This window comes from Aptenodytes forsteri, unplaced genomic scaffold (assembly GCF_000699145.1).
Source record: "Aptenodytes forsteri isolate BGI_AS27 unplaced genomic scaffold, ASM69914v1 Scaffold221, whole genome shotgun sequence".
NCBI lineage: Eukaryota > Metazoa > Chordata > Aves > Sphenisciformes > Spheniscidae > Aptenodytes > Aptenodytes forsteri.
In genome coordinates, this window is record NW_008794411.1 from 833,410 (window position 1) to 861,146 (window position 27,737).

Below are 27,737 nucleotides of genomic sequence, written 5' to 3' on the forward strand. Positions count from 1 at the left end.
GGCAGGGCCGAGGGCCGCCGTTACGAAGGGTGGGGTGGGGGGAGCTCTGCGCGTCCCTGCTGGGCTCCGGGCTCCCGCCTGAGGGTGCGTCGAGCGGTGCCCCTAAGGCTCTGAACGCAGCCTGCGGGTGAGTGGCTGTCGGCAGGGGTGAGTTAGCAGCGTCCGCCACGGTACGCCCGGGCTGCTGGAAATGGGGTGTCCTGCCCAAAATTCCCCCTGACCCGGCAGGGTTTCAGCGGAAAGGTGCCTGTAGGGGTGTCGTGGTGGCCTGGCTGCTCCCCTGGCAGCAGGGGAATGACAGCGTGTGTGTGAACTGGCCAGAGAAGGGACAGCGAGCGCTCTGGAAGAGGGCGGTTTGTATGTGCATTTGTGAGTAAAGCTGATCCACGAGCTCAGCAAAACCAGCGCTACAGGGATCTCTCTCCTTTCTGGACCCTTTCCTCTGGGAAGAGTTTGTGCCGCCCTTTGAAATGTGACAAGCTGTCCTTGGCGTGGGATGTAGTTAGGGGGTGGGAAACACCCGCTCAGGCTTCCTCTTAGTGCTGGTGTAGAGAGCAAACTTAAGGCCAGGGCATTGCATCGTGGCTACTGGGCAAGGTTGAAGTGCATTGCTACGTGTGCTCTCATGTGGGGCGTGTTGGGTGGGGAATAGTTTTCTGCTTCACAACATTCTTTGTCTTGTGGTGTATTTGGGTAAGCTGGAGTACTGCGAAGTAGTTGTTGCGTGTGCTTTAAAAACAAAAACTATGTGTATGGGTGCCTATAGAAGAGATCTTTCCTTTTCCATCCATCCATCTTGAAAATAGCCAGTAGCTTCATCTTCTGGGCTTGGGCCAGGGTGTGGGTGACCGAGCTTTTTGCCTTTGCTTTGTCTCCTGCCTTCATCCCTGGTGAGCATTTGCTCACGCATTAGCTGACTATTTTGGGGTGGGTATCTTTTTTTCTCCCCCCCGAAGCTAATGTACTTTATTTAAGCCATTACTCAGCAGAGCTGTAACCAGTGAGGTAAGAAGTCAATTTCTGTAATGCCAAGAGCAGATGAAATGACCTAACTTTGTTTTGAGCTATATGAAGGGCTGTCTCTGCAAACTTTTGTCCACAGTCCAAAACTCCCTCCCTGATGAGTTGTCATTTAAACTGATAGCTTCCTGTCAAAACCTTCATTTTTACTTTTTTTTCCCCTAATCAGGAAATCTTTACCCACTGTAGTCCTGTGATGTGCATGCGAAGGACTGAGCTATTTCTGACAGATAAGAAGCCTTTAAGAAAAACATTTAATCTTAGCCATCATGCTTTTACTGTTCAAACTTCGTCGTAAGAAGGCGTCTGTGTAGATGTGGCGAAACTGAGGCAATGAGATGAGCGCATTTGTTCACAAGGAGTTAGTGTAAAAACTCGCTGGTTGAGCAATGCTTTATCCCTCATATTAGCCTTACTCTGCAGTGGCTATTCATGTAAGCTTCGTGAAAAAGCCTGGTATAATGTATATTGAAGTTCCCTTGTTCTTTTCAGTCTCGGAGGTAATAGCTGCCGGTGCAATATCGTATGTCAAAGCCTGCTCAGTAACTGAGTGACTGATGCAGTGATAGCAGTGTCTGAAGGGAACAGGAATCATAATCTATTTGCATTGTGTCTTGGACTCTCTTTCTTCTGGGACAAACTCTGTCAGTAAATCAATTTTTTCATCATCCCTGCCTTACTTGGTTTTGTGAGGGCTTTTTTTTTTTCCAGTTCTCATATCTTGAAAAGCGGCTTTCATTTGTTCATCATCGAGCAGCAGGAGCAGTGGATTCTGCTGCAAAGTTTTGCTTGTTCACTGGCTGCTTTGGATTGCTGTTAAAGCAGGGGGTAGAACTTCACTCTAGTGCCGAAAGGATGTTGTGTGTTTAAGTGCTGAACCTAATCCTGGCTACCTGTAGAGTATGTGGCCTTGCAGGTGTCATCACTTCTTGCATCTCCTCTAAATAGCAGTTACTCTGTGCAGCATTGAGGTGCGGTCGTGTTACTCATAGTCCAGGTTATAAAGATTGTCATGTCTGTGTTGGTATCACTGGGGAGACCCGTGGGTGGCCTGTGGGGCCCTGTTCCACAGGCTCTTCTCAAGTATCCTGAATTTGGGTTGCCATAACATATGACAGCTCAGCATCGACTATTCTTGATCTGCTTCTCCTTGTTCTGCAGTAGTACCCGAAGTGATTGTTCATGTCTGCTTCCCTTGATTCTTCAGTGCTGGAGTTATTTTTAGACTTAAGATAAACTGAGGAGTATGAAGAAGGCTATTTTTGCATCTTGTGCATGTATTAAAAAAAAAAAGTGAGATACTCTATGAATACTAATCCTTCTCTGTGTAGCTGTAAACTGAAAGTAGTGATTTAAGTGAAGGGTGTTTCCTGGTGGATCATGAGTTTCTCCTTTCAGTGCCTGAAGCCTGTCCTTTCCATGAGTAGTAATGAAAATAATTACTCTGTATTGACATTTATGTGTTACAGTGGAGGTAGTGACCAATATACTGAAAATTCAATATTTCAGAATATTTTGGAGGTTTATTTGAAGTTGTCTTCCCCCCCCCCCCCCCCCGCGCCCTTACACACCGCATACACTTGAGAGAGGCCTTGCCACGGGATTGAAGGGCACTGCACAGCTGTTTAATTTTATATTTGAAAATCTGGAAAAGTATGTTTGCTGCTTGTGAACTAATTACAGCCTTCGTAGCTCAAGTGTTAGGGTCTTCCTGGAGAGCGGTGACTTGATGGGATTCTGCATGCAGCTGTTGCTTCCAGCTGTAGAAGTCAACCCAAGGGTTGTTCGCACCCAGGTGGAAGCATGACGCTTGTGTTACCAGGGCAGTGGCGCAAGCCCCATAGTGCTGGGGACCTGAAGCCCAGTGATGAACATAAATGAAGAATATGTGGTTACAAAGAATGAAATCATAAGAATGTGCCTCTATTACAACTTTATTTACTCTACAGATTTTCTCTCGGATGTATTTTTTTCCCCTCCAAGTAATCTTTCTCCATCTTATCCAAGTTTTCTTATTTAGGAGGTAAGAGAGATGATTCCAAACATCAGGTGAAGGCGAGAGCTGCTAAGGGAAGGAGAGTGCAAAAGCTTTTCATGCCAGCAGCACCTGCTTTTTTGATAGAGGTGGTTCCAGACAGACAGCAGGAACAAGAAGATTTACTTAACCATGCTGAGCTGCAGTAAAAGCTTAGAATACTTTTTAAATACAGTAAAAGCAACTTGATTATGCCGTCTTAAAAAAAAAACCACACAAACAAAAAAACCCAAAACAATTCCTTGCTCCCACTGAAAGCCTACCAGAGACCATGATACTTCCAGTAGACTTTTCCTTCCCCTTTTTTAATTGTACCTTCGATTATGGGAGCTACTCGAATCCTTAAATAATATCTCTGTATTTCATAGTAGGTAGACAAAAAACAGTTTGTCACTCATTCCAGGAATTATGAAATTGCGGCACTGGTTTTTCAGATAGTTAAGCTTTCTTTTGTCCACTCATGTTTTTAGCATGCAGGGTTCAAAGTGCCACTGTTATTTGAGGTAACGTACATATCTGTGCTGGCAGAAGAGTCGGAAGCAAACTTTGCAATGTAGCTGCTTTGTTACTAATTTTGTCTTTCTAGATTACATTCCACATAAGAGATAGCCTGGAGGGAGGCTATTGGAAGAGTGAGACCGTGTGCTTTGTGGAACAGCAGCTCCATTGGCTCTAGAACCGGGCATAGCCCTGATGCTGTTTTTCTAGTCATCACAACTGGTGCAGCTATTGAGAGGACGAATGGGTAGTTGGACGGCATGTTGATGCAGAGTTGAAGCCGAAGTGAAAGAAAGAGAGGGCGTGAGAGCAAAAGTCACGTTCGTAGGTTTGCTGGTAAGAGGTTTTCGTGTGTCGGGCAAGAGCATGGGCAGAAAATAGGAATATCAGAATTGTTTCATTTAGAAACGTGGAGCTGCCTTACTGGACCAGACTGTCAGGCTGCCCGATCTGATACAGCAGCCACAAACTGGGTTACAGGCTTTAGAAAAGCTTGCAAGAACCTGCTCGTGATTCATGCTTGTCTCAGACTGCGATATAAAGGCTTGTGTTTCTTCATAATTCTTAGCCTGTTTGCATGGAGTTACCTCTGGCATTGTAGTCTCTCTCAGACACTCCGAGCAGCGATTTTAGAGCTCGGCGGTGCATCTGAGCCGTTACCATCAGACAGTTTCCTTCGGCAGTGGTTCCCATTTGTATAGTATTGGTGGCTTTTTTATGGTTCCGTGGTCTCCTGCGAATTTAAATAACCAGAAGCAGGGCAGTCATCTGCAGCAATAATCTCATCTGCCGACTTTGCCATTTTGCTGTGTGGCTGCTTTGCAATCTCCACACAGTGAGCGGGGAAAGTTTTCTCCTAATGATTGAAAGTCAGCTTGCTCGCAGGCCGGGCTTGCTGGCACTGGAAGTAAAACTCCGCCCAAAGGTGCCCCCCGGAGTGGAAAAGACTGTTTGGGAATTTGTTTAGTTTTTATTGCTTGGACTATTCTAATTTATTCAGCTTTTGAAACTAAAAATACTTTCCAGCCCAGCTGAGCTTTCAAGTACTAGTGGCTGATGGAGTGCTTTGCTTTCAGATGGTTAGTCTTAGATTTCCGACACGGTCAATTTCTAATTCTTTTATATTGAAAACGTATTTGCAGAAAACTGCCTTGTTTTGTACTGTAGCCGAAGCCTTTATCTACTTTTCCCGAAGTGTGGCTAATATGAGGGTTTTGTAAGACCAGTCAAGGCTGTCTCACTTGTTTGAGATTGAGAAAGTGGTTCTTCGTTAATAATCTCCTCTTCACTTACACCTACACTTTGGTTTTCTTTTGTCCGTTGACTACCCGTTGAACCCTGATGGAGCTTTATCGCTTGGCCTTGAGTTGCATGGTAGCTTTATCAAAGGCTTTATGAAAATACAAATATTTGGTACCTTTCTCTTGTTTCTTTATAAGATGCTGTGTTGCTTTATAACTTTGAGGCATAGGATGGGGACAGGGGAAGGTCTGTCTTGCGTTTTCCAGGTGGTGATAAAAGGCTCGCCGGTCAGGAAGTCATAGGATAATTCCTGTTTGGGGTTTTTTGGTTTTGTTTCAGTGTTTTGTTTTCCTTTTCCAAGTAGAGTTTTTATTTTTCCCATAGTACTGTAGCTGACATACGGACGTTACCCGCTTTTGTTATGGTTTTGCTGCTTGCCTTAGCTTACCCTGAAAGCTGTATTGGGAAGGCAAGTTCTCTTTTTTTATACTGTAGGTGTAAATTCAGCCATGTGCTGGAACCTGGAGATAACCATCTCCTCTGGGCAGTTGAAGAGTTCTTCAGTCTTCAAATATCCATATCAAAACTCTGCGAGAAAAAAACAAATCGGCTTGAAAAATAAGTTCTGAACTTGTCATTGTTGTTTTAAAAAAAAAAATCAAATGCAGCTCATCAGAGTTTGTAAGCATATGCATACTCCATATCATTTTGGTTTCTTAGAGGAGTGAAAGGTACAGTTTTATAGAGGTGAAGTAGCTCGGATTCTTTTATGGTGGCAATTGTTCAGAGTCTATTAGGTGGTATATTGTGTCTAAAGCTTTGTTTTGGGCAAAACATACTAATAAACTGGAATTAATCAAAGCTGAAAAATATTTTGCAAGTACTTTAAATATCTCTGTGGCGTATTTGCAGCAGGAACATTGCATAAAGGAGTCTGAAAATATGACTGAGCTGGAAGGGCCAGACTGGCTTCTTCTATTTCTTCATGTTAAGAAGCCACAAATGGCATAATGCTGCTTGTATTTCTAATTGTTTCAAAACAAAAAAATTTAACTGTCGGGTAATTAGATATGTTGGATAATAGCTTGCGCAATAGCTTACGGTACTTTGTTGATTCTAAAGGGTTTATTTTGATTGTTTGCTGTTTGTTTAGACCCTTTCAAAAGGTTAGCAAGAGTGAACAGCTGTTCTCCTGTAGCTGTTTGTATATGGCGACTTTCACTGGTTTTAAGAGCGGTGCACTGTAAATGCTAAAGCTAGATGTTGTCGTTGGTGAAAGGATGTATAAATATCGTATGAGTTAAAATGCTGTCAGCACGGTTTATAAACCCCATTCTTTCTTGGGGAGAAGGAACAATAGTATCTGTTGTCGTTTGTGAAATAATTCTCCTTTGCATCACCGTAATAATACGCTGCATGGCTCTTTGTTTGTTTTAGTCTAATGGGGGGTGTTGCTGAGTCAAAATGTTATGCACCGAGCAGGAAGTTTTCACTGAAAGCAACTGCTTCCTCCTGCCTGTTAGAAATAACAGCTCTTAACCCTTTTTCCCAGTTTTATGAGGTTTTTACGTAACAGGTGCTTTTTTCCAAAAAACTGTATGCATTGGCATGCTGAATTTTGTATCAAGTGATCAGTTTTTGTATTTCACATCCCTAAGAAATAGACACTCATTCTTTTGAGAATAATTAAGGTCCCATGCATTAATCATTCATATGTTCCTATCAACACCCTTTTTTAGTGAACAGTCAGCCTTCTCTGAACTTACGTGGGGTGACACCAGGCATCCATTTCAGATGGATGCTACGCATCTGATCTCCACAAATGTACTGGAGCCACACAGGGATAAAGTAAGATAAGCTAATTTATTGTTGCCTGGTATTGTAGTTGAGGTAGGTGGTGATACCGTGTCCCGTGCCCTGGTTAAACAGTGACCTCGGGAATAGGAAGGGCATCTCTTGACCTGGGACCTCTTGTCCCCTAGAGGTGGGGCTGCGTGGGCTGGGGACACGGAGGAGATTCAGCCGGCCGGGAAGGGACAGGGCAATGCAGTGCTGTCATCTTATTCTTGAGAGATTGAAAGCCTGTTTTGCTGCCTGCTGAGAGGTAATGCTTCTTCATCAGCCTCACCTGAGCAGTACCGATTTTCAGATGAGGTTTTTAAAGTGTAAGATTCAGTCGAGTAGCTATATGTGTTTGTGGTGTTGCCCCTCATTGTTCTTCCATGTGCACGTGCCCTCCAAAAAGAGCTTAATCCTCGATCACTGAAGTGCTTAGAGCCAGATCTTTTTTTCCTCATTGTTTCCCCGAGAGGATAAATCCATCCTAACAAATTTTTTTGTATGTGGGAAATGTTAGCTCAAAGGTACCCTTTGAGAAGGTTGCACAGCAAATAAAACGTAAACTGCAACTTGCACACCTACTGTGAAAACAAAGGTACTTATTTAATTCATGTAGTGGCATCCAGGCACGTGAAAGGAATACAAATGTGTCTTTGTATTCCTCGCGCTGCAAGTCTGCGCTCCTTTGTAGTATGGGGGTGACCGATGAGAAATCTGCGTGGTGCGTTATGCTTGCTCGCAAATTGACTAGCACAGCCTGATGAGAAGGTGCTGTGGATGATGAGAGCCTAATTGCCGTCCCTGCATCAGCAGCATCTAGGAAGCATCCTGGGAATTGCTTGCCCTACGCTCAGAGCAGCTGATCACATGAGCCTGAATTTTCAGTTCAGTTCATTAGTCAGCCATTTTGGTCAACACCCTGCTTACTGCGCACAACCAATCCTATCAGCACTCGCTACCCTGGCTTATCTGGGAAGAAAGGGATCAGCAGTTTGATTTCAGCAAACCTGGATATCTGTCTCTACAGTCTTCCTTTGTTTTTGCCTGGGTAATCATCAGAGGAAGCCATTCTTTTTCCTTCTTCTGCTTTTTTCTTTTTTTTTTTACTTTTTTTTTTTTTCTCCTTTCCTTACCTCCTGTCTTTGATGCAGAAGCCAGGTTTTCTGTGGTGGCTTAAGATCAATAGCCTCTAGTGTAGCTGAAGACGACGACCGTTGGTGGAAAGGAGGGAGGAAGAGACGAGCGTGAAGGAGCAGTGTTTTTACCTTGCTTTATATATGAAAAGGCCAGAGCAGTCTGTGCGATCCTGAGCATATCTGTCCTTTAATAGCAAGGTATTTCTTATTTTCTTCTTCAGAAAGCTTTTCTTTTTAGTTCTTATTTTTTTTTCCCCCCGTTGTTGTTGTACCAGCTGAGTCATCATGTCTGCTCTGACGCCTCAAAGCGACATGCCAACCCCCACCACAGACAAGATCACTCAGGCTGCCATGGAGACCATCTATCTTTGCAAATTCCGAGTGTCGATGGATGGAGAATGGCTCTGCTTGCGCGAGCTGGACGACATCTCGCTGACACCCGACCCAGAGCCTACCCACGAAGGTACGGTCCGGTTCCCTGCCTCGGGATCCCTGCAGCCGTCGCATTGTTACAAGCACTGCACGAGTTGGGAGGGGGTGTCTCCGGGATAAGGTGCTCTTGTCCTGCCTGGAGAACCTGGACACCGTTTGACATATTAGAAAGCCAAATTGGTGCTTCAGATTGTCCTTAGAATTTGTTGCATCTCTTCTAACCCACCCCTTTAAGAGAGAGAGATTTGTGCTTAATTGTTGTTATTTTTTTAAGATATTAAGATATTATTTTAAGGTGTATCTGGAAAGATCAGGTGTGTGTGTCTCGGGAAGGAAGATAACTACGATGTGTGCTCAGTGATACATTTAATCATGATTTTATTCTTAAAACAGGGCTTATAGCTCTATTAGTCAGCTGTCAGCTTTTACAAATGGAGCATGCTGGCAAAATACAGACGCGTGTCTGTGTACGGTCAGTGGGTAGTTTTCGGAAAGCCCCAAATGATTACGCCGTTATGCCTATTGTCAGATGATAATGCCATCGCAAGTCCTCCAGCCTGCTTCTGTTGAGCGTGCTGCTGTTTATAATGGCTTGGAAGCCTGAAAAGCGGGGGTGTAACACATCTTGCTTTCTTCTTGAAAAAGGATTTGTGATCTGTCTTGATGGTGAAAACAGTTTAATACCACGTCACGTAAAATGAGGATTGAAAGCGTTGTGGGTACTAAAAACACAAGAGGACATCCGCGCACTGCTCTACCAATAAAAAAAGTGGGGAAGAAGGAGATATGATGAATTTCTGCAGGTATTTTGCACAGTAGCCAGTGCTCCCGTGGTGACCAACGTTGCCAGGTTCTCGGTGCCCCTTGCTGGATGGCGGGCATCTTTCAGTTTTACAGCAAGGGGGCTCCATCTTTTCTCGCCTGACCCTTCTCCAGTAACTATTGAAGTGCAGTTCCACCAAGTAGTCTGGCTTGACCCGTTTGATGCTGGCTTGTCAAGTCAGTAATATCTTATTATATTGTTGTCTTGCTGGATGAGGCAACTTAAATTGTGGTGAGGATTTGAGCTTTAAAATTAATTCCCAGGTGATAATTTAATTTCCATTTGACAGCTGCTTTCAGTGGTAGCAGCCCTTGGGTTTGGATTTGCTTGCCAAATACTTAGTCACGCAGTGGGATAGTAGACAGAGGTTTCCAAAGCAGAGACTAACGCTCCCGCTGAAGCATGTCCCAGGGTTTCAGAGAGGTGCTGTAGGCTCAGGAAAGCAGAACCGGAATAGTGATGCAGGGTGAGCCAAGGGTGCAGTAATTCAGCTGTCTTCCAATTCCCATGTTCTTGTATGTGGCACAGGCTTATTCAGACCTTGCTCGGTCTTACTCTGATGTTTTACAGATTTCAGTGTGTTGGGTTTTTTAACAGTACGTTCTAGTGTAGGTGGATTGATTTTGGAGTATATTCTCTCTCTCTCTCTCTCTTTCTCTCATAAATAGTAACTATTCTTTTGACTTGTCATGTTGTAGTTAGTAAATGACCTGCCAAGCAATCTAGGGCTCTTCTCATAGTACGGCCTGGAAAAACTTTCAGTCACACTGTGAGTCAGTTCTTTAGATCCTTATTTTTGTATGTGTCTCTTTCCTCTCTGTTAGCCTTCTTGCTCTGAGCAAACTCACAGGGAAGGTGGGCTTGGATGAATCCAGTGTCTGTAACGGAGCTTTTCTGGGTTGCGTTTCTGGAATATGCTGAATATGTGTCCTTACAGTCTACAGATTGCACTCTTGCCTGCCTACGTAAGCAATTCAAACACTAATACTAGACGAACCCTTCCCCAAAACTAGGAAGATAATTGTTTTTAAAGCTGTAATTCCAGCCACTCTCTTGCAAGTACCAGAAGGGGTTAGAAAATAGTATTTGCTCATTTCATTGCCGTATTATTTAATTCATATGTCAAAAATGAATTAAAAAAAGAGAACCGTATCATAACGACCTTTACAGAGATGTTTATACATTCATAAATTAAGGTTGCTTGTTGGGAGGCAGAAAGACTGGTTGTTTTGGGGCGGGTTTTTTTGGACCCAAGCCATATTTTTAACAGAGATTAAGGTCAGGAAAAAATGTTCACAATAGAAAAGCTGACACAGCTTTACCCCTGCTGATCGAACTGGTGCTACTGCATCAGCACTGCTGCTGTGTCCTCAGTGTGTGTGTGGGTTGAGGGGACAGGATGATGGGGCTTGCAGACACCAAGTGCTTGTCTGAGAGGAAAAGCAGGAGACCTAGGAGCTCAGGCAGGCGTGTCTTGTAGTAGCTCCATAAAACTGATGTAGAAAGGTAGGGATTATGAAGAAGGGGGGGAAAAAAAAAAAAAGGCTCGAGAGTTCTGCCAAAGGCATAACAAAAGGTTCCATTTTTTTTCCTAACAAATCAAGACACGTAAAAAATAATATATTGCAGTAGCAAATCCAACAGCTTGTTCAAATAAGGATTTGAAGCCTTCAGTTGCTGTCCCTCAGCTCTTGCTGCTTCCCAAGAGTTTTTGGCCTCTGGCCTCTCTTCACGCTGTGATCTGCTATGCCCCCAGCCCACAGGCAGCCATCCTGCCTTCCTCCTCCTCACCGTGCACCCGTCGTGCTGAGGATGAACAGAAACTGTGCTCCTAGCCTTGCATCGTGGGTGTCTGCACCCGTCCTTGCATCCCAGAACTGCTAGCCAGCCCACGGTGTCATAGCGAGAAGAGGAAGAGAGCAGTTCTGGGCAGCGAGGAAGTAAGGAGAGAAGACAAAGGGTCAAGAACAGAACAGCACGCAGGATGGGGAAGGTTTAAAATGCGATGGGAAGATAAGATTTTAGTCTCGAGAGTTTTGACTGTCATACACTTCTGCTGGGCTGCTCTCCTGTAACGCCCTGTGATGGCTCGGTTGCTAAATTATATGGGAGACTAGGGGTCCCTAGCTTCTCTTCTTCTGGGTTCCCAGCTTTTTCAGCTGAGTTGTCTTACAGGCCGTACACCTTCGAGCTTTTCTTCATACGATTGGCTATGGTGTGAGTTTCCACTTTGCTGTTTTTAAAGAGGCTTTTTTCTTTCTTGTAGCTATGCCAAGGGTAGGGTAAAAAAAGTAAAATACCTGAGAAAACGGAATTGCGCTAAACAAGAAGCAGCAGTACTTTTTTTTTTTCCTTTCCGATGGAAGTAGTTTGTTAATATTGTTAGTTTTATTGTTTCTCTTTTTTATTGATTTTTTTTTTAAAGCAGATAACTTAGAAACGACAGTTTAAACATACAGGAGGAGGCTAAAGTAAGTAATTCTTACCTCCTCTGGTTTAATATCCCTCACCAGAACACCGTGTTTTAATTCCAGCGAGAGAGGGGCATCAGAAGAAGAGTTTTAATGGTGCCAGACCTTAGAATTGGGATGCGAGAGGGAGCTAGAGGCAGATTGCTGTGCTTTCTGATTGCGCTCCAAGGGCTCCCCAAGCAGAGAGGCAGGAACTGCAGCTGGTGCTTATTGTTTCTGAGGCCAGACCTGCTGTCAGCCCTTTCCTCAGGAGTCTGTTTGCCGTATCCTTCTCAGGAATAATCCCACCTGAGGCCGATTTTGTGACAGGAGCTGGAGGGACAGGGAGGGAGCTCGTAATGTAAGGGCATAGCGGTAGTTGCAGACTTAACTCACTGACGTTTAAAAACGAGGCATCCTCCTGTGGTGGTGATGTCTTCCAGTAAAACCAAGCCAAATTCTGCTGCTTCTTAAGCTAAAGGCAGTATACTTTGGGAAGCGGATTCTGATCTGAGATGAAACAGTAAATTTGGAGTAATTCCGTTCCTGCCACAGAGTTGGAGTTTCTGAGTGTAACTCTGAGCAAAATTTAAATGTAATTCAATTTAAGAGTAGCGTGTAGCAGAAGCGCAGATGCATTGGTATACTTACTGAGTTTATTGCAACTATATGTATTCAATATAGCATGTAACACGGTCAATTTTAACAATAAAAGCAATTAATTTTCTTTTTCTACTGTTTGGGACAATTCTGTGCGTATGAAAATAAGCTGACTTTGCTAGATACTGTATATCTGGCTTAGAAAATTAGATTTTTTTTAACAAACAGTGGTTCTTAATTAGGTAATCAGAACTTTACTGTGCTATGCAGGCATCACAAAATGCAATGTGACACTAGTGGCTATTGAGCTCTTGTTTGTTTGCAATATGTATAATGATCATTGAAGCATCTTTAGGGACCGAGGTGTGAAAAACATCGTGATTGTCTTTCTGTTGCACGTTCAAGAGTGCACGTATATATGGGATAGAACACAGATCTCAACTTTTGGGAGAAGCTATGAAATGCAAAATGGCCTTGCGTGGTTTTACTGGATGTTAAATTTCTACTTTGAATAATCAGCTGTCTTTATGAGGAGCTTGACGTCAGAGCAATGGAAATTTTAATCCTCATGGGATCAGCTTGTAATTGAGAACAGAGGGAATACATGTGATAAGTGTATGGTCAGAATTTACTTGCAACTGTCAAGAATTCCAGTATCCCTTTTTTTTTTTCTTTAAATCCTGTTCGATTTGAACACAAAATGGGGAATTAGAGTGGTATGTTTATAATATGCAAAGAAGAAGTTATATTTTCTGTAGTATAATTTTTGGTAGTTAAGGTCAGATTTTTTTTGTTCTTCTTTTTTGATCAGTAGTTTCAGACTCGTGCTTGTGTAAAATGCCCCGAGTAGAACTTGTACAGCTCTTCAGAAAATTAAATCCTGCGATTTGAACACAAAATGGGGAATTAGAGTGGTATGTTTATAATATGCAAAGAAGAAGTTATATTTTCTGTAGTATAATTTTTGGTAGTTAAGGTCAGATTTTTTTTTTTCTTCTTTTTTGATCAGTAGTTTCAGACTCGTGCTTGTGTAAAATGCCCCGAGTAGAACTTGTACAGCTCTTCAGAAAAAGCAAATGCTCTTCTCGACACTCAAATACCTCTTGCCCGTTAATCTATTGCACTGTTTATTGAATCATCCTTCAGAATCTACCTTTCCTCTCCATTTTCTGTTCAAGTATTTTTCCATGTTTCTTCACATACTTCAAAACAGTTTAAGGAAGCAGCGTGACCTTGTTAGTTACGTTTTTGTTTTGCAAGTTGGCAGCCGCCTTGGCCCTTAAGTTTGCATGGGGAGGGGGAGCGAGAATCACCTTCTTTTTGGTGGGGGAGCTCCAGAGCAATTCAGTTGTGAGGGAATGTGGGACACGAGGGCTCACCTGCCGTACTGGGCTGTGCTGCGGGGGGAACTGCCGTCCTGGTAGAAAGCCACGTTGGTCTGCAGAGAACGAAGCGCACCTCGGAAGACAACCTGGTAGCTGTTACTTCGGTTTAGGTGTTCTCGAGGGGTGTGGAATGGGAAAAGGAAACTGTTGGGAGAGGTGAAATTGCTCCGTGGATCAGGCCTTGCCCATTACAAAAGAAATCTGCTGTAAACACTGTACTGAGCGTAGCAGGGACCTTTCACGTGTTGGCAGAAACTGCATGAGATTACTCTTTTGTTAGAAAATTACCTCTTAAATACGTATGGTGGCAGAAACCCCTAAACAGGTGAAAAGTTTGAAGGAGCTGGAGACCAGATTTAATAGAACAAATGTGAAGTCAATAATATGCAAGATAAATGAATTACAGTGTGTTAATGGTCATAAATCTTTTGAATAGCAGTTAGGTCATGTAATCCAGACAGCACGTACTGAAAAGTAACATGATGAAGATGGTCATCTCCCCAGGGACGGAGGAGACGTCCTGCTTAGTGTATTTACACCGAATCCCATCACGAGCCAGGAAGAAAGGGAGGTGACTGAGAGAAGATGGACACTTGACCCTGAACCAAAGGGGCGGGAAGATGAAGTTTTCAGAAGCTCCTCAGGACAGTTAGTACGATGTGCCAGCCCTCCAGCTGATTTGAAGCAACTCAGAGAAGGAGAGGGGGCGAGTGCCCTGTAAGGCTAGGGTAAGACCTAGCTACTCTAATTTTGTTTTATATTTTCAAAACTTTTGTAAATATTTTCAATGCTATAATTAAGAAATTACAGTCAAGAGTTGTTTTCTTTGCTCTTTTAAGCTTGTTGAGTCTAAATGAAGTCAGATCTGGGAAATGTGGGGCAGGTTTATTTCCCTCAGAGATAATGAATCAAAAGTGTTGCAGGGAAACCTCTTAGGTGTCAACCGAGATGGGAAGTGAAAGGAAAAAAAAAAAAGGTTTTGTTTTTTCTTTTCTTTGTGCAAACTATCAAGTGCCAAAATAAAATGACAAATTTCCCATAGCAGTTACTCATGTATTTCCCTCTGGAAAGAAGCTGGTTGTGGAGAAACACTCCATGTAACTCCACACAGTTGCAGCATACAGAGATGCCTGATGGTAATCATGTGCAGACAGGAATAAAACTTAAGGTGGGATTACACCGTTAATGATGTGATGCACATTTGCTATTTGCTTGTCCTGTACCTGGAATGGAGAGTGGGCTTGGAATTCCCGAGTCCTCTGTACTTTTTTTTTTTTCCCCTTCCTTTTTATCTCCTCCCAGTTTGTTGCAGATCTGTGACTGCTCGCTCTTTTGGTGCAGTGCAAGCCTTAACTTATGTCAAAATGTCCGTGGCGTAGGAAAAAGGGTCACATCAGTCTGTGACCCTGATGCTGCCAAATGAGGAGTAGCATGTCTTAAAACAAGAGCGATGACAATGGCCTGTAAAAAACAGAAAACAGAAACAAAACAAACCTCATAACAGTTTTACACTACAAATATTGCAGTCAGTTGTCACAACTTATAATGAAAGCACAAGCTGTTGGTGCTGTAATGTGAGGTGAAGCACTTCTGGGCAGTTGAATGCTGGATCAGGATGCAGTAACTGAGACAAAGAAGGTGGGTGCGGGATAACAGCATGGGGATTGAGTTGATGTGCTTGGTGTGGTCAGAGGAAGTAGATAAAACTATTATCTGCGGGGAGCTGATAGCGCCAAGGTCAGTAGCGTCAGCAAAGTACAGCTGTAGGGGACAGAGGAGAGCGGAGGCTCCCCGAGGCAGCAGCGGTACCAAAGCACTCTGTGTTCTCTTTTTTGTTCTCCTGCTCTGGACGTATAGCCGGGACTTGCAGGCGGGCACACGTTGGTGCAGCACTGCTTGCACGGGAGAATGTGTGTGTGTGTTAAGCGCTTTTAGCATCCATTCTTCACCCTTCCTGTTCTGAAAATAGCTTTCCCAGGCAGAAGTTGCAGGGTGAAATGAATGGACTTATTTTTTCTTTTTTATGCAAGGCTCTCTCTATATACGTATATATTTAGAGATGGGATTTTTATGTAGCGGGTTTTAAAAAATGTTTTTTCTTAAGCTACTTTGTAAGTTCTGAGTAGATCGTTCCTGGCATTCTAGGCTGCAGGCTGTCTGGTCGCTTCCTCGATTTTTGGATTGCAAGATGTTTGAACGTGATGCTGAAACTCTCTTTGCTGGTCCCTTTTCTTTGTCAATGCTTCATGAACCACCTGATTTGCAAATCTAATCTGAAGAAATTCATTACATAAATCTGATGGTATTAACAGCACCTACTTAATTTTCTTTCTTGACCACTTTAATTATTTCTGATTAAATGTATTATTTACCATTCCTAAGGCAACAAATATGAGATAATGCAATTTAAGTAAATATAATAATGTGACTATAGGTTTCCGTTTTATGATAAAAGCAGTATTTGTCTATATAATGAAGGAGAATGTGCTAGCCTTAAAGAAAAATGACGTGAATGCGATTCGTCATGCATATTCAGTATTTCTCAGTAAGCTCTTCCAACTTTGCCTTGTGTTGTGGGATGCTTTGGCCCAAAAACGAACAGCAAGTGGTTAGAGCAGCAGACTGGGAGTTAAAATCAGACAAATAATGCTATAATTAACCTTCTACAGAGCACGTGTGTCAGCATTTCTTCTATTAGCATTCCTTGCTTGAATACAGACAGTACTTTCTCCTATGTAGGGCATAATGAGGCATAACTGACAGGGAAACTATCGGTTATGGTTATACTGGTGGTGGCTGCAGAATTTCACTTCTAGTTAAACTTGAAAGTGCCTTTGAGTGAACGTGAGAAGTGCTGCTGAAACTCCTGGCGCTCTGACTCAGGCACGGTAATGAGGCATGGAGGAGCGGTCTGGTCTTTCCTTTCTGGAGGAAAAAGAGAGAGTTCGTGCAGCGCTTTGAGTATCAGGGCTTGAGTAAAAGAAAGAGGTTGAGTAAAAAAGGAGGATCGGGAGAAAGCCACCCTTGTTACTTGGCATTTTTGTTTACAGTTTGGTTTGGTTTGATTTGGTTCACTTGATCATCATCCCGATTCCCGCGTTTGTTGTTCAGACCTAACTAACTTAACGCTTTTGTAGGTCTTATTTTAAATGTGTCAGTTGTTTTTCCTTCTTTCTTCAGAAATTTTTTCGATCATGGCAAATCACCAGGCAGGAGCAGAGGGGATTTAATGCTAGTGCATTGACTGAACACAGTCTAGTTGTCTTTCCTGGTATTGGCGTTCAGCTGCTGATGTGTTTAGTATTTATCTCGACTGCTGTTGTGGTCCAGCTTAAAAATTAACCCCTTCCCTTATCGGTAAACAGAACATGGGGACCCTGCTCTCGTCGAGGTTTTGTTTGTTTAGAACTCTTCAACAGAGTTCATGTTTTCTGTAAGTGTCTGTACAAAAACTAATGGATTTGGGTCAAGCCTTTCGTAGCGGGCAAAGCAGCATAACTGACATTTCACCGTTGCTGCGTAGCTTCTGTATTGAGCTCAGTTTTCACTTCCCAAAATTAGTGCTGGGTTTTTTTGGGGTTTTTTGGTTATTTTACTGACTTCTCAGCTTCTCCTTATGCATTTGTTAAGACCTTCTGTACTTAAAAAAAAAAAAAAAAAATCCTGACCTATTTAGTGTGTCTTTGGAGGAACTTGATTCGCATATTGCGCTTAGAAACTATAAAAAGGATGTGTGGATTCATTGCTTTGTTCTGAGCGTCTGTCTTTACACATGAAAAAAATGCTATAGCTATGTAAGAAGTTTGGAGCGTTCCATCCTCCTAGTTGCACTCACAAGGTATTTGCTAATAAAAGTAAAGAGGGCATGGACAGAAAATTGACGGCGTAGGAAGCTGTGTGTGTCGGGGAACTTGCAGTTCTACTGCCAGGCTTACTGCAAATCGTGGGAGTCTACTTGTAGGTGGAATCCCGGTATAGGCTAAGATGCTGTGTTTGAGGGGATACCGTTCATTGCACGTTATTTCTTGATGAATGCATTCTGTATCGGCAGGTTGAAGGCAATATACAGGGTTTTGTGCAGCTCAGGACTACGGGAACTTCTCAGCGTTTATTAAAGGGCACATGTTTGGTACCTGTTCAGGTTTATTTAAAATAACACAGGGATACTTCTGCCATATATTTGGGAACTTTTGCTGGTTTACCCTTATGAGACACCTGTTCAAAAACCCCATAACATGAATCGGATGCTGTTTTTATCCCCGTCCTGCCCACGCTGTGAGAAGCCACAATCTTGACTTCCCCTTCATGTACTCAGCTTTTGCGTGTGGCGTGTTTTCTCAGCGCTGTATAGTAGCGTGGCAACTCGCTGCTCAGCAGTATTGCCTTTGGACTTGAACTCTTTCACAGCCGTGTTGGGGGCTGCCAGGAGGTGTAGGAGCACTGTATGGCAGCGCACAGCTGGATGGGAGTTGGAGAGGTATGGCGGTAGTTTGGAATAGTCATAAAGGTTTCTACTCCCAACCCTCTTTTAGGCTAATAACTTCAATCTTTGAAAGAAAAAAAAAAAAAAGCAGCACTCTTTCTGTTTAATAGCAACATGAAATAATTGTTATGCTGGTACGTTCTCCCAGGGTTTATTTTTAAAAGCTTTTATTTGCATGGGAAAGTGTATCCGCTGGCAATATCCCTTATTCCTGCACGAGTTGTTCCAAATTTCAGTGTAACTGTCGGGTACTGCATATGTCTGTGAGAAATACTAAACCGAAAATGAAGATATGAGCTAAGTTAGGAGGGAAAGTTTTTGTTAGTTTTCTTACTGTATGTCATCATTCACTATTCATTAATCACCACCTCTTTTTAAGCATTCTTATTAGCGGGAACAAAGTCGTGACACAGAGAAGCTGCTGCTTCATATACGTTAGTATCCCTGCTCGTTAAGATGGTTTAGTATTTTTTTTTTTAAATTTGTTAGCAAAGGATAAAATGCCTGGTAAACCTTATTTGACGTTGGATTTGAAAGACTTTGTGGTTGCTAGTAAGAGTGTCTAAACTTGCAGTGCTCCACTGCAGCTGAAGTCGCTTCGCTTGGTTTCTTGCCCCAGTGCTAAACTGGGTAAATCAGCCCAAACTGAATCCCATGCTGCTGCTGGACTGTCTCTTGCAGTCAAACCAGTTGAGAACGCTGCTGCTGTGCCAGCGAAGCAGAGAAGAGAGTAACTTCGGAAAACTTTACTGTTAAAATAACGGATGGGATTTTCATGATTAATATATTGGCGATAACAAGTACTCCAGTTCCTTTGTCAAGAACTTGCTTGTGTATTTATTCCAGTGGGATATTCAATTCCATAATACTAATCTTCCTGGGAATCTAGTTGGAATGACATAATCATTTTATGAAGACTTAAAACTCTTGGTCATCCTGTTTTCTAAACTTGGTACACATCAGTTACAGACTTCAATATTTTTCCATAATAATCAAAATTATTGAGTTTGTCTTTGACGTACCATGATAAGGAACGTGGAAACTATCAAGTTGCATGTCTTGTGATTTATTTATTTATGTGTGTGTGTTAAGGTTTTTTTCCCCACTGTTTGGTGGAAATTCCAGAGAAGCGGGGAAAACTATACCATGTAAAAGAAGAAATGAAATGTATGCGAAGCGCAGTTAGATGCATGAAGAAACAAACGAAAATATGAAGGAAAGTGCTAATTAAATGTGTGCTTTTGCCTCTAAATCCGTACAAATCCCATAGTGCCTTTGTGCCAATATAAATTCTTGGCATTTTTGCGGGCATTTCTCACTAGAAAGGGGATAGGATTATTGCCTGCAGGGATATAATAGAAGAAAATATTTCTGACTCCACTGGACATTTGTCTGTAAGCTTTACATGAATCACTTGCTAAGGGGAGGGGAAAAAAAAAAAAAGATCCTTTAGCATGAAGCAGGTAGCAGTTGTCCACAGAGAGCCTGGCACAGTCCTGTGAGGTTTCTTGCGCCTTTCTGTGAAATGTAACGCAGCTGTTATGGGAGGTGGGGTACTGGACTGCTTGGACTGTGCTGACCTAAGACAGTTAAGTGATTTCCTATGTCGATTTAAAGAAAAATAAAAAATCCAAGAGATGAGAAAGCAAAACCTGTTCTTCTGTATATCAAGCTTCACTACCTGTTGTTAACAGCTGGCACAGTAGGTTGGAGGTCTTGACTGTGTTTTGGATGTGGAGCTGAGCAAAGCAAGAGCTTTAGAGGAGTAGAGAGCTTAAATAATTGGCGGCTACATGGTGTATGTAGGGAGGAGTTTGAAGTGGCAAAATCAAAGTGAGAAAGATCACGTGAGGCCTCGCAACTTTCTCTGTCCCCGTTACCAAGCTAATTGTAAATCTTTTTTTGGTTATGAGGTGTTCATCACTGTCTACACTTTAGATTAAGGAAAAAACCCAAACCCTCAGTATTAGATAAAAGATCGTTTAGTGATGATGTCTGGCTTCAATCTCAGTGTGCAGGTAGGCATTCTGGGACGGTCAGAATCTGGTTCTGATATTTGCATGTGATGGAAACTGCTATTAAATCATTGCATGTGCAGCTAGGTTCTCATCTGATTCATTTTCAGAAATGCTAGAAATGCAGCTAGAAAATACTAGCTGTATTAGCTTGTTTATGTAGTGTTAGGCAAAGCATTTTCTACAAATACTGAATTTCTCAATCACACTAACAGCTGCATTGTAAGTCCTAAAAAAAAAAGGGAAAGGGGTGACAGTGACCCATGAGTCACGGAGTCCAATTTGTAGCACTCCAAGGTAAGAGTGCAGTCGGGTCCAGGAGAGCGTCAGAGACATGTCAGTCCACCACTGCACTGTGAGCTACAAAAAGTCTCCTGAACCTACAGAAAGCTGTAACACGTGTAATAAAAGACCAAAAGCCGTAAGCGTAGCACGTGGGGGAAGCCGGTGGCAGGGGGAGCATCACCAGGGCCTTGTTCTTGCAATAGTGGGGAGTTTCTCAAGTGAAACTCCCTGTTGCTCCTAGCAAGCAGAGGTAGGTGAACCTGATTGTGCTCATTGTCCCTCCCTCCCTCTTAACCCCTGACAAGGAGAGGAGAAACCCCAGTTGATCACTTCAACCTGGGTACGTGGGCAGGACCTAAAGAATGGTGGTTTTCTGCCGTTCTCAGTATTGCAGTAATGCTTAGCCATAGGGGAAGAAGTGAAATTCTGGTTTATGAAGAAAACTGATCGCTAAAAATCAGCTACGTGAATAAAGCAGTTTCAAAGGATGAGAAGACTGTTGGTCAGCGGTAGTGCAGCGTAGGAAGCTTTTGGGGATCAGTTGAGTTGTTAGTCGTACGGGTATATAGACTTCCCCCCCCCCTTTAAATGCAGTGACTGTGAACATGCTGTTTGCCAGCCAGCGCTGGCTCCTACGGCAGGAGGAGGCTGGTGATAGCTTTTCCGTGGGAGGGAGGAGGTCCTAGTGGTATGTGTACTTTGCTCAGGACTTTGGCACAGTTGGCCAGTAAAGGGGAATAGAGCCTTTCTTGCGCTTCGGACGTTGAACCGATTGCAAAATAGCGCTGAGGAGAGCGAGCACGTAAGTAGGGAGCTGAAAATCCCACAGGGTTCAGACCCTTTGCAGCTTCGTCTGGCTTTGTTTTCTGGGTTTGAAACCAGGGAATTAGTGGGCATGCTGAAACAAGTTTTCCTTGTCCTGCCCGCTCCTCTCCCTACTTACCTCCTCCCCGTGCCTGTCAGCCATCTGCAGGCTCCTGGCAAGGAGATAGAGGTGTTGTCCTCATCGAGGCCTTCGTGAATCATCATCAGAAGGACGACGTAAAACCTGTGACCCGCGTCCAGGCTCAGTTGGATCACCTCTGCAAGACTTTTCCTTTGGAGAGACGGTCGTAACAGAGTTAAAGCTCTGTTTAACCTTATTTAAAATGTCCTCGAGATGTCCTTTTCCTGAAACGTGCTTGCTTTTCATGTGTGGCTGTATTTCCCTCTTGGGGGGGTTCTTGTTGGGGCTGGGTGGGAAGAAGTTGAAGCAAATGCTGACGTTGCTTAAATATAAAAAAATTAGTGCTTTGACCTTACAAACAAAATAATGCTTTTCTTGCTTTTCTTTTTAGGATGTGCTTTACAAAAATGTTGCTTCTCTTAATGCAGAGAGAAACAAAGCTTTTAAAGCTTTACTGAAGCCTACCTTAATTTGACTCTCAAGGAAAAAAACGCTTTGCTGTATTGCTTTGTGCAGACTAATGAACCCTTTTGACTTGCAAATCTCTTCCCACTATGAATTAAGTCTTGTATTATGCAAATCTCCCTTTCAGTTATCCTTTTCTTATACCTTGATTTTGAATCTTTCCTTTAGATCATGGCTTGCATGACATTTTCTTTCTTTTCCTTTCTTTTTGCTGTTTGCAAAGACTCTTGGGAGGATTTGACAGATGTGGTGGAGCAATTGCGTGATGATACTGAAGGTGCGTGCCACACCAACATCTTTCAGCTATTATTTCCACTAATGATTGGCTTCTGACTTATTATTTTGAGCCTGAGTGCAAAATACAGTTTTCCTTTCCAGTGCCGATAGCTGTGGCTTTCTGAACGTGCTTGTCTGGTTGAACCAGGTTCGCAGGCAGAACATGCTGTACTAGTTGCACTCTGTGTGGATGTTTCGTTTCTGCTGTTAGCGAGTTAAAGAAAATGTCTTTGATGCACTCTGGATGTTTGGTTTCTACTGTTAGCGAGTTAAAGAAAATGTCTTTGATCACTGGAGTGTATGTATTGCTCTTGCAATTGCTTTAATTTACATTTAAAATGGATATTGTGAGGGCTTTTCTTCTAAATTTTATCAGCCCCTTCGTGGGCTCCATGTGATCAGTTTTGGTTTCTAAATTCTTACTGATCTCTTGTTTGAAAATAGATGTTTGGTTTCTACTGTTAGCGAGTTAAAGAAAATGTCTTTGATCACTGGAGTGTATGTATTGCTCTTGCAATTGCTTTAATTTACATTTAAAATGGATATTGTGAGGGCTTTTCTTCTAAATTTTATCAGCCCCTTCGTGGGCTCCATGTGATCAGTTTTGGTTTCTAAATTCTTACTGATCTCTTGTTTGAAAATATGTGCATACAATGTTGCTTACAAAATGCTTTAAAAATTTTTGGGTATTTTTACTTCAAGTGGAGGTTCAAAAAGCAAATCAGCGAGGGGCTAGTTTACGGGGCTAGTTCTTATATTAAATGCATTCTGAGACAGTTATTTTCCTGAGCCTGATATAAACGCAACTTAAAAGGTTGCAGCAACATACGGAAGCTAAATTTCAAAAAATATTTCAGAAATCACCCCGAAGCTTCAGATTTTCTGAAGTATTTCTATTTATCAACTCGAGACTTTGCAGAAGTGACTCTAAAAATTATATTGTAAATTTTGATTAAAACCGGTCAAGTTTTTTTTTTATCGTGCTTCTTACTTGATCTTAAAAATGGTGCAAGCGTGCAGTAGTTGAATCCCCAATTCAGCATGCACTCAAGTAAATTTGTAATTTGATGACTAAATGCAACTGTTCATGCTTGGGATGAAAGTGTTTGCAGCACAAAAGGCTAATATACCTTTTGGAGGGAAGGGAGCAAGGAGGGAATTTTCCTTTTGTGGCTGAGAAGTTTATAGGAAGAATGTAGATTTCAGTGTAGAAGGATGGTTGGGGTATTTACCTATATAGGCCAAATTCTTTTAAAATGGCAATCTCAAATTAGAAGCTAAAGCTAGGGCTCTTGAAGACTTAGGAGCATAAGTCCTGTAATTCTCACGCTGATAATCCCAAAGGAGTAAGGTCAGCAGATGCATTTCAGCTCTTTTTGCCAGTTTGTGCATTGGCTGTTTTCGAAGTTGGTGTGGATTGCAGAGCCCACGGTGGCTGTTTTCTTACCAGTTCAGTTTTGGTCTAATTCTCACTGGTAGGATGTTAACCAAAAGCCGCATTTGTTTCTTTATAGCACAGATAAGCAATTTAAACGTGAAGCTTCATAAAGCAAGATGGTGAAACTAAGCGAAGTATGTTTATGTTACGGACTCAGGGTTATAAATAGAGGGTAAAGTATAAGCAACACTGTGAAGGGATACAGCTGTCTTAAAATATGTAGTTGCGATTATTACTAGAATAATAACTGATAGTTAAGGATGGCAAAGTAATGCAGCCAGGTTTGGGACTCGCTTAGGAAAAACCTTCCAGTGCAAATAATTTTAAGCATGTTTCTGGCAGAAGAAAAAAGCAAAATCAACCATGACATGGCAAAATTTACTTTTATCTATATTTGGAAACTCAGATGGTATAAAACTTTTTAAAGAGGATGTGTTGTGCGCAAAAATTAGTCATCTCCTGTGGATGGTGCCTTTCTCAACTGTTGCGTGTGGTTACGTGCCTGGGCTTCTGCCTGGTGGCCTCGTAAACCCAGCAGGCTTCTCATCAGCCGTGGGAGATGTTCTCTCTGCTGGCACAACGGCTAATTCTGCTTCCCCAGCAGCTCCAGCCGAGGGCATATCCAAGGTAGTCTTTAAGGAGAGGAAAAAAAAAAAAGGGGTTGAGACTCTTTTACCCATTAAACATTGTATGGCTTTTTGGCATTAATTTTGTTGGAGTGGGATACATTAGAAATGTGTGTCTTGTCTGTTTTCACTTGTATCTTTGTTTCCCATGACCACCACCCCATTCTGTTTTTTTGAAACTCTTGCATGCCTGGTGTGTGCAGGAAGCCGTCGTCCTCGGCAATCAGTCAGAGGCTGATGGATGCTTGACAAGGAGTGTGCTTTCCCCCTCAAAAGTCACCATTAAGGACATAATAGCAAGAACAAATGAAGCAACCTTTTAAACTCTCTGTGAAAATGTTTCCTCTCTTAGGAAATCAGATTTCATTTTGTTAAGATGGTGTTAGTCCAGCTGCTTCCCAGTTTATCCACAGTCCCTCAGAGTAGACAGGTTGAATTTTGAATATAGAAGCAAAAAATTAGTAGAATAAAACATCTTTCTCTAGAAACACACATGCCTCTGCTTTTCACTTGTGCATAGTCATGTCACTTTTATTTTCATCACTGCTTAACCTTTAAGAGAGCGTCTGCATGATACGCCAAATGTCTTATCACCTCATCCTTGCGATGGTAGTCAGGGGCTTGCATTGCCGGAAGGCAGGTGAGGCATTTGAACGTAAGGCAATGTCAGGAGAGCTTCAACTGAAATACAAGAAGCTTAAAAAATACATAATGATGTTGAACTCCCGATTTCTTTTTGCAGCATTAAAATAGCCGTAGTTCCATCTTGAATGGAAGACTCTGGATCACTTACAAAAACCAAACAGCTCAGATGGCAGATATTCCTCTCTCCCCCAGCTCGCTGCTGCATGCCGTTCAGCTGGAACCAGCTGCCCTTAGAACTAGGGTGGGAGAAAGGAGGGCGTACCACATCTTAATTACCTTGACCATAAGCTCGTGTGTTAGCACGGACCCACTGACGTCAGTTTGAACTGGGGTGCCAGGCGGTGCGCTGGGGCAGGTGGCGTGCAGTTGCCTGCACCCCTCTGCAGCTTTGACCGCAAAGATGTCAATTTCTTGCGTCCTCTGCGACTTGTGGCAAGAGTTGCCCCCTCTGTTGCGCATGTAGGATCCTCCTTGGATCTAAGCGCTTTGGCGATGCTGCGGCAGATTGTGCACTGGCAGGAATCTTAGGGAGGCCGGCCCAGGACACGAGGCTGCCGGGGGAGAACTAAATGGATTATTCCGAGAAAAACGCGCATTGTGTCACTCCTTTTTGACTCTCTGTTGATAATTTGTGGAGAGAGCGCTTCAGCTTGGAGGAATTTTCTCACCTTCTGCATGGTGCGGTGTGGCAGAACAGAGGCTAAGGAAAAGAGTTAAAATGATGAAAGTCCTTAATTTATCTAGGGATTTGCTTTCCGCGTTTATTTGAAATTATACATGTGTTCATGATTTCATAGTCTGAACAGCTGGAACTAATGTCTTCCCTAATGTGAATTTGCTTAAGTGAAACTCGGTGCACTGTAAGATAGCTGGCTGGTTTGTTTTGAAAGCAAGTGTTTCACCTTTAACGTATCTCAGTTAATCTGAATACGGGATGAACTGTTTGCAAGAAGCCGTTTCTCTTCTATACATAGAAGCAGCCTTTCTAAATTTCAGATTGCTTTAAGTTTGGACTCTTGATTTAAGACAGATTCAGGACGTGGAGAACCTTGCTGAAATACTAATTAACTGGCATTACTTTGAGCAGATTTGTTCACATCTACAGCGTTTCATGACTTCCTGTATTTGATCGAAGTTCTAGCTTTATTTTAGTTTCTTCTTAATTCTTTTAGGGTAATTCAATATGAGGAGCGATTAAAATTTATTGTCACCAGGTGAGAAGTACTTAGACCACAGTCGCAGCTTAACCCTTTGAGATCCAGTGTTGCATTGACTTTTTCCTTGACTTTTAGGTTCCTAGGTACCTATTTTACCTTTTAAACAAATTACAGGATTCCTGAGATTCTTGGATGCTTTTGAAACCATCTTCATGGAAGCTTCTCAGGAACCCTTTGCTTCTCATGCTGTTAGCGTGTGAATGATTGTGGCACCGTTTTACCCCTTCAGAAACCTGGGAGTTCAGTGTTTTAAGGAAACGGGCAGATGAGCTGATTACTTTACCCTGTCATTCTAGTGGGATGCAAGTCCAGTTCAGTCGTGACCACTTACCTCCCATGTGCAAGGTTGCTGGTTACGAAACACGTCTATTCTGTAGAAGCTACAATTTCTAAATAGCAAAAGTGTCTTGAGAATTTAAGATTATTTCCATTGAAATCCAAACCACATGGAAAGGCGAAGTTTAAGGGCCAAGATTTTGCTTTTTAAGGCTTGCGACATGGCATGTGTAGTAAAACACAGGCAGAGTTTTCGCAGTTAGAGGCAGAAAGCTGGAGAAGGTATTGACTCAGAGAATCTCAACTGCATGTCAGGTTCAAACTGTCAAAGCAGAAAGTGACTGGGTTGAATTAAAGCCAGCTGGATAGTCTTATTGTGTAAAAGTCGTCTTTGCTTGCTTACCCTGCTCTTGTAGACTCAGTTTTAAAGGTGTATATGTTGCAGCACATATAACAATGGTATAAGTTACTTAGGATTTAATTTTTCAAGTAAATCTTTGGGATGTTATCCAGTTTCATACTATATAACAGTTAATCGGTTTGCAAGATGAGAAGCTTAGATAAGCTGCATATGCAGAGCACCATTGTTCACATCAGACTAATGAAGCAGAAACCTTTAATTAGTTAATGTGATGAAAACATTTTTCAGTTCTTTAGACTGTGACTGCACGTTCTAGTCTTAAATGAAAGCATAGCCCTGCTTTTTCTTTTTTCCTAAGTGCTTTCATCAGCTCAGATGTTCATTAGCTCTTAAACATGTTGAACGAATCTAGTTGTCTTGAACATGCTTCGTACACCCCTCTATTATTCTTGTTTGTCTGTGGCTTTTTTTTATTTAGGTAGTATTGACCCCAGTTGACACACAGCAGTCACAGACTTCTCAGACTTGGGGAGAACCATGCCTCTTGTCTCAAAAAGCATACGGTACCCTTGACCTCAGCATAAGACTGTGTGAGGCAGCAGCTCTCGATACTGTTAAGAAATGTGCATGGTTTCCGATGAGTATATAATGGAGTAGGACCCGAATTCTGAGCAGTGTCCTTGGACTCTACTGTTATTCAAATTAGCTAATAACTGTAGCCAAAGTAACATTTTCCATCCGTTTGTCTTGTACGGTTTCTTTAATTTTGCATTGGCAATTGATTTGCCACCTAAGCAGAATCACTTTGGATGTCTGCCTTGCTACCGGTTGGATGAAGGAGCCACTCGGGCAGCGGGTGCAGGACTGCTCTGTACTGCGGCAGTGCTTTGTTGCTTGGGGCATGCCGCTGTGGGACCTTGGCCAGTGGGGAGATGTCTTGATTAGAGCGGAGGTCTCTGTATCTTTCTGTATCTTGCTATTCCCTTGATAGGGAAGAAGAGAAAGAAGCTGTGATTATTAACAAGGTTTAAGTCAAGTCTTAAAACTTTTAGATATGTTCAGGAGGCAAGCGCTCAGCTTTTCGAAAGGGTCTGATCTCACTAATGAGTGTGCACAGTGTACGTATGCATAGGAGTTTTTCTTCAAAGCCTGGCCAGGCCAATAATCATGATCAACCTAGACTTAAAAATGTATTTAAACTTAAAAAAAAAAAAAAAAAAAAAAGCCGTTTCTTTTACCCCCGC

The 27,737-nt window shown here is 42.5% G+C and overlaps 1 protein-coding gene across 6 annotated transcripts in view; it reads left to right on the plus strand.

Annotated features, from left to right (window-relative positions):
• The first annotated feature begins 66 nt into the window (after nt 1-66).
• RUFY3 (RUN and FYVE domain containing 3) overlaps nt 67-27,737 on the plus strand; it is a 58,430-nt gene continuing 30,759 nt past the window's right edge. For 3 of the 6 annotated variants that reach the window (XM_009288759.1, XM_009288774.1, XM_009288782.1), the window contains exon 1: nt 67-147. Coding sequence is in view for 2 of the 6 variants with exons in the window: in XM_009288790.1 (XP_009287065.1) it covers nt 8,056-8,233 (178 nt within the window). In the remaining 4 variants the exon portion in view is untranslated. Of the gene's footprint in view, nt 148-7,760; nt 8,234-27,737 lie in introns of those variants that run through there. The other 3 variants (XM_009288790.1, XM_009288798.1, XM_009288767.1) reach the window with 2 other exon arrangements.